General features: G+C 40.0%; 1 protein-coding gene across 3 annotated transcripts in view; it reads right to left on the bottom strand.

Moving 5' to 3' along the window:
• Positions 1-13,052: 13,052 nt before the first annotated feature.
• The window catches only part of ZNF608 (zinc finger protein 608), an 81,109-nt gene continuing 77,631 nt past the window's right edge, over positions 13,053-16,530 (bottom strand). For 2 of the 3 annotated variants that reach the window (XM_066569419.1, XM_066569420.1), the window contains 3 exons: positions 15,517-15,670; positions 14,187-14,268; positions 13,053-13,196 (listed from right to left, as the gene is read on the bottom strand). In XM_066569419.1, the coding sequence (XP_066425516.1) occupies positions 13,190-13,196; positions 14,187-14,268; positions 15,517-15,670 (243 nt within the window). In that variant the 3' untranslated portion in view covers positions 13,053-13,189. Of the gene's footprint in view, positions 13,197-14,182; positions 14,269-15,516; positions 15,671-16,530 lie in introns of those variants that run through there. The other variant, XM_066569421.1, reaches the window with a different exon arrangement.

Genomic DNA, 16,530 nt, shown 5'->3' with positions numbered 1-16,530 from the left:
GCATCTTCAGAGGATATACTAAAATAGAAAAGTTTCAAACAAGACTGCAAGGATGTTTAATAACTTCCATATAGGAAAAAGGGAAAAAAAATTAGGCTGGGAGTCCTTAGTGTGGAACAGAGATGCTTTAAGGTGGAATATGTTGGAGACTATAAAATCATGCTAAGTATAGAGGGATGATGAGGAAAGAAGTTATTTCACTGTTGTTTCCAGTACAAGAATCCTTGGTCATCAAAAAAAAGCAAGAAGGACTTTTTCCAGGACACAGAGAGAATTTTTCTGTGATTGGCAATGCACGTGGGAAAATCCTTGGCAAAGGAGGAACATTGTGGATACAAAAAGCTCATACTAAATTCAAGAGGAGATTGAAAAAGCCCTTTGGCGGCAAAGAAAGAAAAAATGTTTGTTAATTATTGCATAGAGAAACTACATTAGAAACTCCCTGACTGAAAATTGTCAGAAGATAGAGGAACATTAGCATTGAAACATTCCCTACTCTTGCTCTTTTCCAGGCATTTAATCATGGCCATTTCTGATGGCTGGACTAACTGGAAAATGTTGAGTTTATGTTCTCTGACCTTCCTTTGGCCAGGCAAGGGGTCCATCAGAGATCCCCACGCTGTGCCTGAGTGCAGCTGACTTACCCATGTTTCCTGACGAGCTCCCCAGGCAGTGCTCTGGATTCCTGGGATGGCCGAGGCACAGAGGCACATGTCACCTCCTGAACAGCCTAGGCATATCCAGGGGTTGCTGAGGAGCCTTGGCCATCAGGATAAACATCAGCTCAACTGAAATGATGAGACTGGGAATGTAGAACTACTGGTGGCCTCTGCTACATGTTCTGAACCTTCTAATGGCAGGAGAAGATGGATTTCCAAAAGAATTCAAGCTCTTTGCCGGAATCTCAAAACATGCTTTTCAAGATAGTTACCAGATGCCTAGCTCCCCTTGACTGCAGAGTGATAGCACTTCTGAAAATACATGAGACACCTATCTACATCTTTAGGTGCTTAAATCTCTCCAGAGTGCTGACCCTGTGCCCTCCAGAACTTAAAAATAACTCTGTCTGATTGGGCTCCTACTTGACCCTGTGTGGTTTGAGGCCTGCTCCATCTGCATAGGCTGACAGGGCAAATGAAAATATATTAATCTGAAGTGAAAAGCACTTATTGCAGATGGAGCGGGATCCCTTGAGGTACATACCTGATCCCAAAGTTATGGACAGGCACAGCAATTTTAATATTAATGCTATGTTTTAAATAATAGAGAAGGTGAGACATTATCAATTTATGGCTTAACAAAATACAAATCACACTGTTTTACAGCAGGTTAAAGGATTGCAGTCTATAACTTTTCATGATTCTCTATTAGAAGAGTACTTGTAATACTACAAGACAGGAAATTTCCATATGTGGGCTGTTTTTCCTTAACAAAACAAAGAGAAAGAAAAGAAGAATGAAACTGTTGGGGACAGGCCTCTCCGTGCAAGTGTATTTGTGCAGCACTAAGCTGAGCAGCTGAGCAGGTTGGAAGCTCTGGTGGGCAGGATAAAATAATTTAAACTCCAAAGAAAAGAGTTCAGAAAGGCAAAAGACTGAGCAGGAAGCATGTCAAAGAACAGAATTACACTAACTGTGTGTACATGTGTGCCAAAGCTGTACCTGATCACCAGATGATCTCACATGTATACATACTTTTCTAAGCATCTCACTATTTGTTTTTCTCAGAGAGCACTTTTTATCAGACATTAGCATTCCCATGTTTGGCACACTCATGGCTCATTTACATGCCTTTGGTATTTTTTTTTTCCATTTCTTGTTTTCCATTTCAGTATAAGGTACTGTAAGCACAAATTTTTTGGCTGGTGAATAGGCAGAGAGATCTTCTTGTCCAACCCAAGGACGGATTTCCTCGCATTTTCAAAGCAGATGATTAGTTCTACTAGGCTTTGCCAAGACCGTGGGTGTTGCATAGCTATATCCTTGTGCAGGTCTTTGAAATTATTCTCTCTTGATAACTAATTGCAGCAGCTGACCTTCGCAGTTTCACATCCATCCGCAGTTTCCCAGCAACAGTGCAATGCACCACCTACTATGCCAGTTATCCACTGACCATTATTTGCAAAACTGCGCAAAAACCGTTTACTTAGTACACTGCTTTAAATTCAAAAGCAGGTGAATGGGCAGTGTTGTGATCCTGGATCTGATCCCTCTCATCTGACCTCAGTGGCGGCCCAGAGCTTTGGGATATTGCGACCATCAGCTACCCTCGTTACCTTTTTAAAACACAAAAGCCATGTCTGTGTGAGCAGCAGCCAGGCACGTGGTGTGGCTGTGCCCAGCCTGCCCCAAGAGGGGCAGTGCCAGCTCTGTGCCATGCTGCAGGACGTGTCCCCAGCACAGCAGGCACGTTCAGCCACGAGGCAAGCAGAGCACGTGTGACAGGAAAACTCCCCTGTTCTCCCGCAGCCTCAGCAGAGGTAGGCTGCAGTGCACTTGAAAGGCTTCTCTGGAGCACAGTAATTATTAGTGGAGTGTTTACTGGGTCACTTCAAATGGAAACAGAATGTCTTCAGAAACACTACACAGGGCATTTGATTAGCAGTGGAGATGAACTTGTACCAGGAACTTGGATTCAGAGAATTCATGTTTGTGGCTGTAACTGCTCAAGTCAGGATGCCCTCTTCCCCCAGCTATTTATTTAGCTGAAACACATAATGTTCTTGTTAGTTCAGCTAGGGCTGAATATTTCTTTTTTCTCTGTTCCAAGAGAAGCATTGTTCTACAAAAGAACAGCTTGAGTCTAAAAGTAAATAGGTTAGAAAAATAACCCATGCCAATGGGCAACAGGAGCACTCTGAGTTGTTAAGTAAGAAAATAAGAGTTTGATTTTAGGTGCCCAAGTTTGAAAGTATTTGCCTATGTTCCTCACTCAGTCCTCTCACACCCTAATTCAATTCATATTACCTTTTCTGTACAGCAGAATGGTGAATCCTAAAACTGGATGCTTGTAAACAAACTGGGGGAAAAAAAAATCACAGCTGCACCTTCAATGGTAGTTGTCTGAGCTCATGACGGTGGTGGAGATATGACATATTCTTTGCATGTATATTCTTTGCATGGTGTTTCCTAACACTGAATGTACAAGTGCATGAAAGCGAAAAATGATCCCCAGCAGCCGCACCAACCTCATTTGAACATTAGATTATTCACTTTCCCAACTAATCAATAATTGTTATAATTAAAATTGATAGTTGCAAATAACATGACAGAGTGCTGCTGCCAGAATACTGATTGTGTATTTGGCTTGAAAAGATAGGCAGTAGTGTGGAACACTTATTTTCCAATTTGCTTTTAGCTGTGTGCAAATTGCTTTAGCTGTATCCAGCTGATTTAGACCTTGCCTGGAGGTCCACTAGATTAATTGGGAGCCACACATTCATTGCTTACAGAATGGACTCTGTAATTGGTGAAATTTGTTAGTGCCAGTTATAAAATAACTATATAGTTCTGCTTTTTAGTCATCTTTTCATTACTCTTTCAGGAAAAGGAAAAAACAATTAGAATCTTTCAGACATCCAAAATTGCTTTTAAGTCTTTATGTAAAACCACCAGTGTGACTACAGTCAATATTTTATGCAAGCTAACATTACTGTGAATATAGTATTGATTTTTTTTCAAAACTGAAAAGCTCTTCAGCATACATAAGAGGGATTTCTTTGTCCTTGTTGTGACTGAACTTTGGATAATGAAACCATTATGTGCTTAATACCCAGAGCTTTCAGAAATAACTTTGTTCTTTTTTTGTACCTTAACTAGCTTATTATTAACCTAGAAAAATTCATTGTTGTTTGCTGGCACCCAAAAAGCATTTAAAAGAGACTACAGCTTTTCATAAATCCAGGCTCCTTTTTTGCCTATGTGTATATTATAATGACACAAAAATCCTATAGGTAATAGATAAATATAATGGGCTACTTCCAAGTTATATATTCTCATGATTGTTGATGGATTTAAGACTCAATGCCATGACCTGGGCTTTTTTCAGTTTCCCTTTTTCATAACTTTACCCTAAGATGAAGTAAATTCTGAACAAGTTACTTTTGTTTACAACAGCTGTTTGGCTGCAGATGTTCTGCACCTTATTCATGGTGCAGAGCATGGTGCAAGGCAGTGGGTGGAGTTATTCCACAGAAAGGGTCCTGGCCCTGAACACCTCCCGTCTTTGGGAGGGGAAAAGATGCTCTCAAACACATGGCCACCTTTCAGTTTGTAAGTGTTCAGGAGACACACACAATAGGGCCATGCAGAGAAGACCCTTGCAAAGCACTCATTTACAGTTCCTGTGAACACATCAAGCCTACAACCTTTCCCTAGCACAAAACATTTGAGCCATTGACCAGTTGCAAATAAACTCCAAAGACAGTCTCTACTTTGACACGTATTGCTAAAAAAGGCAAAGCAGAGATGGCCTGTTATTGGCCTCATGTGGGAAAAATTAAGAAGACCACGATTTATTAAATATCTGAGGGTCTGAAGAGAAAAGGGATCCACTGAAAAGTGGTCTTTATTAGCCTCACTGGTCACAGAACTATTTGTTGTCTCCTTTCCTTAATGATTAGCTAGCAATTTGCTTTTGATGGTGTCAGAAGATATGGGTAATTCAGCTGTTGATTTGAGTAGAGCATCCGACCTTGATGCTATCACTAGGGTCTAATGGATGGCATATTTAAGCAGCAACCCCGGGGCAAAGCATAGTCTAAAAGGGGTGTGGGATTGTGAAAGGGAGATGGTGGTCTGGTCTGCATCCCTAACTGCTCTTAGTCACCCTGATAAAGCCTCCTGAAATCTGTCCTCTGTTTGCCTTGCAGATTCAAAATTGAGAAGGTTTTCAACTCATTGAAAACCTACTGATCATTGAATACTAGTCAAATGAGTCTTAGCATGAGTCAGAGTGGTGATAATATTATTGATAAATGTTGTCTTCATTAAATCAATGACTTATTTTGAAATTTACTTTCCCTATCAGCTACCAAATCCTACCGAATCCTGAATGATTTGGGAATTAATTTTGTCCTTTTGAAAAAATGGGACGGAAGGCCCCAAAATGTCAAAGCTGAATTCCTGCAAACCTCTTTTCCTCTTTCAATTGAGCAAGGTTTAAAACAAACAAACAAACAAACAAACAAAACCACAACAAGGAACAAAACCACAAGACTGTAAAACATTATTAAATATATAGGGCACTTAATATGAAAGTATAGTACCAATTTGGAGCTTAGGAACATATGAAATACTGCATCCTGAAGATTCAGCTGAGCTCATCTAATCTATACACTGAAGTGCTAATATTTAAAACCAGAGCAGCCAAAACAAAAGGAAGTACAAAAGCAAGGACAGCAACATATCCCATGATGGAAATATCCTTCTTACAGTGAAAAATACTCAAACTGACTTCTTAAACAAACATCAGCCTATTAATGAGGAGACATGGGCCCTTTACACTGGTGACTAGTAATTTAATACTGTCATTTAACGGGGCCCAAAAGAATGTAAGAATTGATACCGGTAACAAGCAATGAAAGAGAATCGCACCAAAGGTTTCACCTTACTGCCATGAGAGGAAGTGTAACTGGAGACACACACTTCTGGCTTGCCACATACAGTCCCTTGACTGATAATTTTCTACTCTGCAATAAAGTTCTCTTTATCATTTACTCCTGCCTTCAGATGGCAGACAGAAAAGGGGTATTCTTGCTGTATAGCAGCCCAAAGCAGGACAATTCATGGCCTTTGGGGCAGGCGAGTGGCACCTCAGTAATGAGACAGGTGTAGTCCTCTCTAAAGACAACTTTTTGTCAAGACCATGCTTGAACTTTAAGACTGACCCATGCTTTATCCCATTTTATCGTCTGTAAGTTTCTCAGATGTATTAGGGTAACTCGCCTCTCTTCAGACAGTAAACACCCTGTCCCTTGATGCTGCAGGCCTGTGCCACTGAGGAAGGCAGAGCACACAGAGAGGGCAGCTCATCAGCTCATAAGCTGCTGACATGTAGCAAGAACTCAACAGCTTCAGAACAGTCAGATCTGCCCCAAGGGCATTTGCTCCACGTTAACTCCACAGTGAAGGTCTGCCTGTCCAATGCCAGAGCTTTCTTTGCTAGGACTCACTGCAATTTGTAGTGTCAGTGTCTGGGCACTCACCTGCTCAGTGACTTATGTGACACCACTGCTCCTTGTGCTGCTTGGGTGACCTTGCTGGACCCACAAATCTCCAAAGCCCTGTATTTCACTACAGAGCACACCACCAAAGTCTTTAGAGCAGACTCAGAAGTTTTCTCCCAGGTCCGTTTTATGTCAATGCCTCCTGTCCTCCCTACATATCAAGGCCAGATTTAATTGTACCCTCCCCTTTCTGGGTGCACATTGAATAACTTGCCAGGCCAAAACACTGATGTACATATCCTGCTCTCCTTTTATACAACTGGATTTTTGTGTATGTTCACTAACCCTTTTAGAAGCAGGACAGGTTTTAAAATCACACTTGTGATCTAGTGTGAAGTGCAGATATAAAACTCCAAAGCTGAGCAGTCATTGCTATTGGAAAGCTATTTTATTGCCAATGGGCTACAAAAGAAACCCCTAAGCAAACTGGTATCAAACCATGCATATGGCATATATATGTGACCCTGTAATAAAGGGAGAGTGAGTACATGAGCATCTGAGAGAGTACATGTGCATGTACTCAAGGAAGTAGGAAGGAGCTATACCAAATAGCAATTACTTGCTCTGCCTCAAGGGACCAAATGCTTATCTGAGTTGCAGAAGAGTCTGCCTAAGCCTAATGAGAATTGTTCTAGCATAAAGAACTGGACTCTGTCTTGCTATTTTTAATGTTTTCTTTCTCTAGCAGTTTCTTCTACACTTTCTTTGGGGAAATAAATCCAAACATGGGGACAGACTCCTGACAGATCAAAAGGAAGGTGGTCAATTGGTTTCAGGAAAACCACAAGTCATTTGGAGTCTAAGGATTTGGTGATTTCTCTGTTCAGGGAAATCAGCTTCTTTTCAATCAGGAAGATAATGAATTAGTGCTGCAGATACTTGTGGCAAAGCTTGGTATTAAATTGTTATGTTCCAATGCACGGCATGGAACATGTTGTCATTGACATTTTGATGACCTTTTCTGTCTGGAGCTCTACTTGAAAATCAGTGGCTTGATGAGGCTCATCACTGCAAATACTTAAGCTGACTTAGTGACGGAGTGGGGAAAGGTATGAACAAAAGGAAATTATAAAAAGCAAGCCTTGCTCTGGCTTTTATAAGCAAAGGAAGAGCAGAAATTTCCACTGCTTTTGCAGTCCATGTAGCCCTTGATGTGGTTCCTCCCACTCTCTTCTGGGGAACAGAGCCCCAAAGGAAGAAGGCAGTCAGCTTGCTGAAGCAGGCAGCAGAGCTGACCACTGTTGAATAGGGAGCTCATTAATGAGAAACATGTTCTGTATACAGAAGGTGCCCAGTTAGAGTACATGTATTAAGAGCCAGCTCCTTTTACATCTAATTGTCCCTTTCAGTCACTCTCGCTGGAAGGAGAGAGGAAAAAATGCTCCTGTATCCTCAAGTTATTTTTAGTGTCACTTAGACTCTCAAATAAAAGTTTATACTGTTGGGGAAAGAAGGATTAAAAAATGAAGTAAAAAAAAGGACTGTTTTTTCATGGTGGCTGTTAACTATGCAGGGGGCTCTTCAGTCTGGGGCTTTTTATTCCACACCTCATTTCCACTGTTTCATTTGAAACATATAAAGACAAAATTCCTCTTTAACCTTATATTTGTCTATTTTAAAAAATATTAGCAGGGGTCTTACTGAAGACCTTTCCCTACATAGCATTCTGTAAGAAACAGCCTAAACACAAATCCCTTAAGAGCAGAAACTGCACATTCTTAGTCATTCTAAAGATGCAGCCAGGACTGGAGGCTCCTGGAGGCTGGCAGGTACCACCCCAGTGACCCCAGCAAAGGGGAAAGACTGCTAGGGTACAGCTCTAGCCCAAGGCATCCGTATCCCTGAGCCAGAGATGAACAGCCTGGACTGAAATGGGAGTCCTGGGCCACTGAGAAGGGGCGGGGAGCTCCGTGGGAGGCTGGGCAGGGAGAGCAAGGCTTGGTAATACCCTCAGGGCCTTGGAAACAGTTAAAAGAACCGAAGTCATTTCCTTGTCAAGATGGATGCTTTAAAATTAGTCTCCTGTATTAAGGGTTTAAAGAGGGTTTCAGAGAGCCTTTGCCTACTGATCTAATTCTACTTTTTATCAGGCATTGCTTCACTGTTTCATGAGGAAATCCTGTAGCATTACCGCCCAAAGCAGTAAGCAAGCACTGTCCTATCGTCAGGGAACTCAAATGATAGATATCATATAATTAATTAACATGCATCTTTATACCATTCAAAATGGCCATGGAATACTGCTGAAACATCTGTGAGGCTACTGGAACTGAATTACAGGGATCAGCTGGGTCTGCTGGAATTCATTTGGAACAAAATCTACACTTTCATAGCCCTAGAACATTTTTCTATCATGTTAAGGTGAAGATTAAGTTTTCTTCATGACAAATATTTCTAGGCTGCAAGTAATAATTACCTTTGCTAAACCTTTAAGTTTGCTAATTTATCAGTCCAGATGAGAAATTTCAGAGTTGCAACTGAAGTTGAAAGCTGTATTTAGTGTATGTTGCACAGAAATTACTAACAGCCAGTGTAAGAATTTTAATGGTGTTTGTATCCCCACCACTGGAACATACACAGCCTCTGCTGATGTCTCCTCTCCTTAATAAAATCCTCTTGTATTTCTTGGTAACAGTAAGATCCGACCCCCTCCAAAAGAAAAGAAAACAGAAAGAATGACAAAAAAGAGGGAAAAAACAGAGGAAAAAAAAAAAAAGGCCAACCTTGGCAAACAGGCTAAAGCTATGAGAACTTAGGAAATACTGACCTAGAAAAAAGAAGACTTCCCGAGGGAGTAGTTCACAGTAATGCTATAGGGTGTTTAGTGCGGGAAGCTACATGAAGTGCTAAAAGTGAAACTAGAGCTCTCTTTCTAAAGCAGAACAAAGCTGGCATATTAAGTAATGACTGTATGTCTCCAGTTCCCTCTGATTCAGGGAGATAAAGGCTCAGACTTCCTATGTGGGCTTCGTATCATTCACAATTTCGAGTCATTGGATGGTTTCAAAATATCTTTGAAAACTGTAACTGTAACTTTTTTGTCAGTTACCTTAGGCTCCTTGTTAACCAGTGGTCTGTCCTAGCTACTCATGGCATCTTGTGCTATCGCCTGTGAGGGGCTGTTGCTGTTATTAAGAGGTAGCTATAAATATGAACTGCACGGTATGAATCTGAAGTGAAATATGTTCTCTGTCCCAAACACTGTAGGCTAAAGAGAGGCAGGATACATTAACACAGTCTAAGATAAAAGTGCAGGTCAACAGACAAATTGTGATAAAAGGAAAGAGAGAGAACTAATCAAGGGTCAAGCTCACAAATGTATGCAGAAAGCTTTTATATGTGCAAATAGAGTTTTGATGGTATCAGATGGATGTAAGAGGGCTTGTTAAGCTGGCAAGTGGCACAGACAGGGGAGAGGAGCAAAGAGGAGAGAGAGTGGTAAGCAAACACTAGAGTGAGATTTTGAGACAGCAACATGAGGACAGTACTTCTGTCAGTTGTGACAGTGACAAGACTCTGATACCAGGAATGAAACATGAATTAGACTCCCTGCCTGACCCTCACTGGTTCTCTGAGAAGAGCCAGGGTGGAGAGTCGTAGAAGGGCGCTATAGTGTCCTTTGTTTATGCCAATATCAGCAATGTGCGTGTTTTAGGATGAATTCAAGGATTCTCTAAATTCATGTCCTTTGGAAGTCCTCGTCCTGAAAGCAGAGTGACAAGTGTAACTCAACACCAAATGGTTAAGCCCAACCAGTGCACCTACCAAAAGCAAGGAGGGGATGTGTGGCACAGAATTAGCTTTGTGACTTCTCAGGTGTTCCCCAAGGCCACAGGGAATTCTAAAATTACAAAACTGAAATTATGTTTCTCTTAGCCCTCATTTTCACCTGCTCTAGGCTAGTCCTGGTAGCCAGCCAGCTCAGCTGGTTAGACCCCTGAGCTGTTCCAGCCCCAGAGCTATGTGATCGCTCAGAAAGCACCCCACCCTCCTTTACTGTTCAGATCCATTTTTCTCCCCCTGCAAGCATCACAGGCAGTACCTCCCTGGCTGGGTTTTTGAGTCTGTGTGATGGGCTTGTACTGACGGACTTTTCATTTCTCTAGCTGCATTTACATGGACAGACTTAGAAACTCAAATGAGTGTACTGCATAAGCCCTGCTTCACCTTTGCAAGACATCCAGCAACATCTGGATGAAAGATTGAAGCAAGGTCTCACTGTTAGCTGCTGCTGGAAGGGCAGGGTGGTAGAGATCAGCTAGAGGTAGCAAAAAGTGTAATCCCATCCTGTCGAAAACAGAGTGCAAATGTATCTGTATCATGATGATTCTGCTGCCCCTGTTCAGTGACCAGCCTCTGCAGCTCTTAGTTCCCAGTGTATAAATTGTCTTCCTTGTATTACTGCTTCAGTTTGCTCTTCCTTTGGATGCTCGCAAAGTGGTGAAATGACCCTGGTAGCTGCACATCAGTGCTCAGATGTGTGGGTGAGCACCCTTTGAGGAGTGCTGAACCAGAGAGGGACACTCACTGTGGCACAGCCTTTAGGGAGGTCAGCATGGCAAGTGTTAAACCAAAAAAGAAGGCTATGAAGGTAGATGGAAGACATAATAATCTTAAGTGGAGGAAGACAATACATGGCAAGAGACGTTAGCCACTCTTACAGATTTCAAGGATACAGTAAAACTATAACGTTAACTGTAATTTTAACTGTTGCTTACCCTGTATCAATCAGAATAATTCATTCCAGTTACTTATGACACTCAAACCACACTAAAAATCACCCATAGTGTGAATTTATAAGATCTACTTTACTGTGGTAGCATTAATGGTTTAGGCGGAAAAAAACAAAAGTCAATGGTATGTTTCAACACAAAAGCCATCTGAGCCTTTACTATAGAAGTAATAAGGCATTTATTATTTCAAGAGCCCTGCATTCACAATATCCCCTTTTTCAAAGAAAACACCCCTTCCTTCCCATTTTTTATGAGGCTAACTTGTAGTATGTCACCACTGTGAGACTTCTGAATGTGTTCAGAACAAGACAATAATAGTAAGCCACAGATGAATGATGTGTAGTAAAAATCAATAAACCTTATAACTATTCACTAAGGGAACTGATTTTATGCCTATAAAAATAAAACAATTATAGCAATATTAATGGCAGATTCATCATAGTAATATAAAAGTCCAAGTGTGCTTGTCTGTTGGGAATCTTTAATTCATCCTTCTGTATTAAGTATTCACAAGGTAGAAGAAACGGAACCAACTCCAAGAACAATCTTTAACTTGCAGTAATTCACCCTGTCAAAAAAAATCCCAACAAACACAAAACAAAAACAACCAGTAAAACTTTGAAAAACAGTTTTGACAATCAATGTAACTGGGATATGCAGAAAAAGAAAAAAATTAAAGCCTCAAAAATCTGACCAGTAAATTTGATTTTTTTCACATCATGATTAGTGATTTCATGTTACTGTGTACTGTATTAACTGCATTGTAACAAAACAGGTGGTATAGCCACATAAAATATTTATCTTGTGGTAATGCAGGTTAGACACAGCAAAGGAATTTTTTTTTAATTGACAGATCCTCTGCTTTTAGGAATCTATTCATTTTTTGGGGGAAGGGCAATACAGATATAATAGGAAAAAATTTACCTATAATTTATAGCATACAGAGCTGCTCTAAAACAGGTATTAGAGACTTCAGTTCCACTAATACCATCAAAAGTGTTACCATGGGCCTTTTTTGAGCCTATCAGGGTCAACAGAAAGAGGTCCATCTGCCATCTGGCTTGGACCCTGCATTGCCTGCTGGGAGAGGACACTGGCACAGGCCCAGCAGGAGCACAGCTAGGAGCTGTGCTATTGCTGCACCCTCTGCTATCTACAGCTATGACACATCTTTCAAAGTGGCTCAAGAACACCCAGAAATTAAAAAAAAAAAAAAATTAAAAAATCAAAGTTTTTTCATTATTCTGATTGCCAAATTATTTAAGGCAAGTAAAAAAATGAAAGCATTTGATATAGGTTTTACATAAAATAAACTAGGTTACAGCATAAAACAAGTAAACAGGTAATGGCATTAAAGTCTCTCCTCTAAATCTGGGTAATTGTAAACATTAAAAAAAAGACTGCAGGACTATTCAAGTAATAGAACAATCACAGATGTCTTCTCATATGCAGGCTATTAGGTTATCTGCCATTCAAGATTATCAAAAAAGACATTTCATTATTCACAGATGCTCATTATCTCCATTTAAAATCTATACATTATATACAACACAGTTTTTGTGGTACTAGAATCCCCATGCCTTCCAAAGGTATATTTTTCACAATACACAATTACAATGAAACAGTGAGTACAGTAACATTTTACACTGATGCATCTTAATAGGAACCACCAAATAGACATCTACATTGTACCAAAGTGTCATCACAGTTAGCCTCTCTGAGAGCTTGTGGGAAATACCAGAAGGGTATGCAAGGTTCAGGCACACTGATACATAACATTATTTATTTACAATTGGAAAGGAAAAAAGAGAGAAGAAAAAGGAAAGGAAGAAGAAGAAGAAGAAGAAGGAGAGAAAGGAAACAAACAGCCTTTTGCGGTTAACGCCTTCTAACCATGACAAGTACATATCTCCATTTAGTGTGTGGTTCGCAACTTAGCAGCAGACCCTGTGTGCGAGCCTTGGTACTGATACAAAAAAAGTAAAGAATATATATATATTTTTATATATATATGTATATATATATATACGCATATATATATATAAAAAAACAGAAGTCTAATTACAGCAACATTTGTTACTCTGTGATAAAATCTGCAATTTACAAAAATGAAATGACTGGTTTTTGCCTGCCATTAAGGCATTTCAAATTAACACCATGGAACTGATGTCTGTAATAAAGCGCTTCCTCATGTGATCCAGTCACATGACAATGTTCATCCCCAAATTCATCATTCTCTGAAAAGAGAAAAAAGAAGGTTTTAGTAAGCAGAATCCTTTCCTCACACTTTTTTTCTTGCACATTAAATGCACCATAAAATGAAATCTGTACAAGTATTCTCAAACCCAAGAAGAAAAGACAGCAAGCCCTGTCCTCTTCCCTCCCCTGCCAGAAACAACATCCTGAGAAGTAAGCTGTGTCAGGATTTTTTTTCTGTGTTCTGGCTCCCTATCATCCATCAGGTCTTCCAGGGCTAGAAACGTTTCTTACTCAAATAATTATAGCTAATGGTTGCCTGTTTTAGGATCAGCTTTCAGACAGACACCCGTAACATGGAACTTCATGGTTCTATTTGATACATTAAATTCTTAGTCATAACATGGCGGCAGTGAATGAAACCCTAATGTTAAAAGATGCTTTGGAATTTTCACTTGATATGGAACCATCATAATACAGTAGCTTTCCTCTTGACAACCTAGTAAATAACTGAGAGGCTTTTAGGCATATAAATGTATGACATGGGTGTACAATTTAAATACAAAACCATCTCTAGTGGGCTCCCAGACAAAACTCCCTAAAAGCAAGAGCAGCAAGCCAGGCAGCCTTGCAGAATAGATAAAATCCCAAGTTCTTCTGGTCATGCATGGAACCAATTGAACATTAATTTTAAACTCATTTTATTAAAAATTTGGATCTTATATTTCACAATCTCTTGTTTTATCTCAATAGCAGTGCTTAAAACACACTCTGTGGAAAATCTCAGAAGACAGACTACTTGTTCTTTCTTAATGACCTATGTTACAATTAAAGAACACAACCAAGGACAAAATGTCATTCTAAGGAGAACAGAATTGCAATTAATCCAAACTACCAAGTTTTTCCTCAACTTTAAAAACTTGCGTCATACAAGGAAATGCACACCAGCAGGCTAAAAAAATCTGTGATTTACTTTCTCCTCTTTGTAAAAAATTATATATGTTACAATATATAATTTATTGGCTATTTACCTTCTTTGTGCAGGAAACATACCAGATGCAGATGCCTGTGCAGCCACCTGCTGAGTGGCAACAAGGGCAGCAGAGGTCAATCCTGCAAGAAAGAAGAAACAAAGGAATGTTGATGTACCTCTGGTTTTAATGGATTTTTGTGGTCAGAGTAATGGTAGGAAGGATCTCTAAGGCAAACAAGCAGAAAATGTAGGGGGGTTATCACTACATAAATAACAAATATTGCAGGCAACATTGTTAACACAATCTGCCCAGTATGATCAATATACCTTTCTGTAATAAACGGAACTGTCTTTGATAGATATCCTACAAGAAATTACAGCATTTCTACTCACTGCATTCCTTTCCAAACACTGCACTGCATGATGCTAAGTGGGTTGTATGAGAGTTCATGAATAGGAAGCTCAGTAGAAATAATAGGTATCAGGAAACAACAAGAATCAAAAGTCACAGTGAATTATAGAAACGACATGCCAGCTGCTCAGGATACAATACTTTCATAATAACTTACCATTTTTACAGTTTTGCTACTGAACAAGCATAAGGCATCCCAAAAAGCATATGGAATCACTGAATCACACTGAGAAATGTCAAGACTTTTACACAGGAAAAATAAATGCTGAGGCACCAAGTCAATGGAAAGAAGAAATGTCATTTAGCCACCAGTTGTGGTAGCACATATTTTGCTGCCTGGGAGGAAACCTCCTTTTAATTCGGCTAGAGTCCATGGTTAGAGAAAAAAACATTCAAAGACCAGTATAAAACCTAGGGAGAATAAATTGTATCTCACTGTGCTGCTTTTTTCCTGACTGCAACTTTGTGCACGGCATTTGCCAAAATACAAAGAGTCCTCTTTCAAACAGTCAAATTATAACAAGCACAAACCCTTGTGACTGGAATGCCTTGTACATAAAATATGTTCAGTATAAAAAGCTTTTGTCTTTGCTACACTTCCTCCATTGCTTACACAACCCTAATTATACAAAAAGGAGGTTGTTTGGTTTGGATATTTTACTGCCTTTCAGCCAGTTAATATCAGTTTGCAGGAGGAATCAAAACATTCATGTGGATGACAGCCTAACTGGTACATCTTTAATAATGCTCTGACACCCAGTTTTGGAAACAAAACTTGGTATTTCTCAGACATGAAGCTATTAATCTATTGCTAGTACATGCTGTGAATTTTCAAGCCTCCTCCCTAAACGTAACACAGTTCTTTTCTAACAGTGCGATCTCTATTCAAAATGCTTCATGTAGGCATAATTTCCAGTGTCAAGGCAACAATTCCATGAGGCAAGCTAATCCTACCCATTGACAATTTTCTGCTCACCTTGAAATGGGTCATACTGTCCAGGTATAAGGGGGTAGCCCATTCCAACGTGTGTATGGTGGTGAGTATGGAGATGCCGCTGGCTGAAAGGAGAATGGCGGTCTCGCTCCCTCTCTGCTTCCCGCTCACGCTCAGCTGGTGATTTTTCCACAGGCTGGTAACAGAAAGTGAAAGAAAACTGACATGAGAACTTTAAAAGGGATGAAATCACAATAAAACCGTGTGCTACTACCTGTCAAAAACTTTTTGAATACAAATGACTGAAGCTCACTTTTTCTGAAGCAGTATCTCTACCGGAGTATTTGCACTTGATTCTAATCTCAGGCTAATCTTTCTGGATAATGGAAGATTTCCCAAGGCAGAAGATTTTGAGGCAACACACTGCATCTTGAAGACACCATGGTGACTTCTGGTTTAGGGCTCCCTGAAGCTCAGCTGGCTTGCCAATGCCTGAACAACCTAGGTGAGCTGCTGAAAATGCTCAATGTTCTAAAGCTCTCTGGGGATCAAGTCTGACTGAATAACAGAAAAACTATTTTTAGAAAATAGAATGAGAGCCAATGACTTGCTCACAATTAAAACCAGCAACAACTTATCTGAAAGTGAAATAACAGTATTTGTTCCAACTTTGTAAATCTCATTTGTAAATCTTCAGAAACTGGGGATGGTAATCAGCTACTTGGAAGATGTGAATTCTTGGCAAATACAAGGAGGGGATATTATCAAATCCTATAGCCCAACTCCTCATTTCATTATGTTTCTGAACATGAGGTTCCTGTTTAACTGCAAAAAACTGTGCACCAGGAGGTATCTCTGAATCTGTATTTCTATATTAGTCTATTCAAGACAGGAAACCTCAGCACAGAACTGTGTTAGATGTGTTACTTCCAGTTTATGCCACAGAAGCATTCTGACTATAAACTGCTTTTATTATAAGCTGTACTATAAAGAAGAATCATGCACTCATAGCTTGATGCCAGCTTGTGTGCTTCCCACAGTTATGCTCCTCCTCTA

This window comes from Molothrus aeneus, chromosome Z (genome assembly GCF_037042795.1).
Source record: "Molothrus aeneus isolate 106 chromosome Z, BPBGC_Maene_1.0, whole genome shotgun sequence".
NCBI lineage: Eukaryota > Metazoa > Chordata > Aves > Passeriformes > Icteridae > Molothrus > Molothrus aeneus.
The sequence above is the reverse complement of the archived record's forward strand: the minus strand, read 5'-3'. Positions and strand labels throughout refer to the sequence as shown.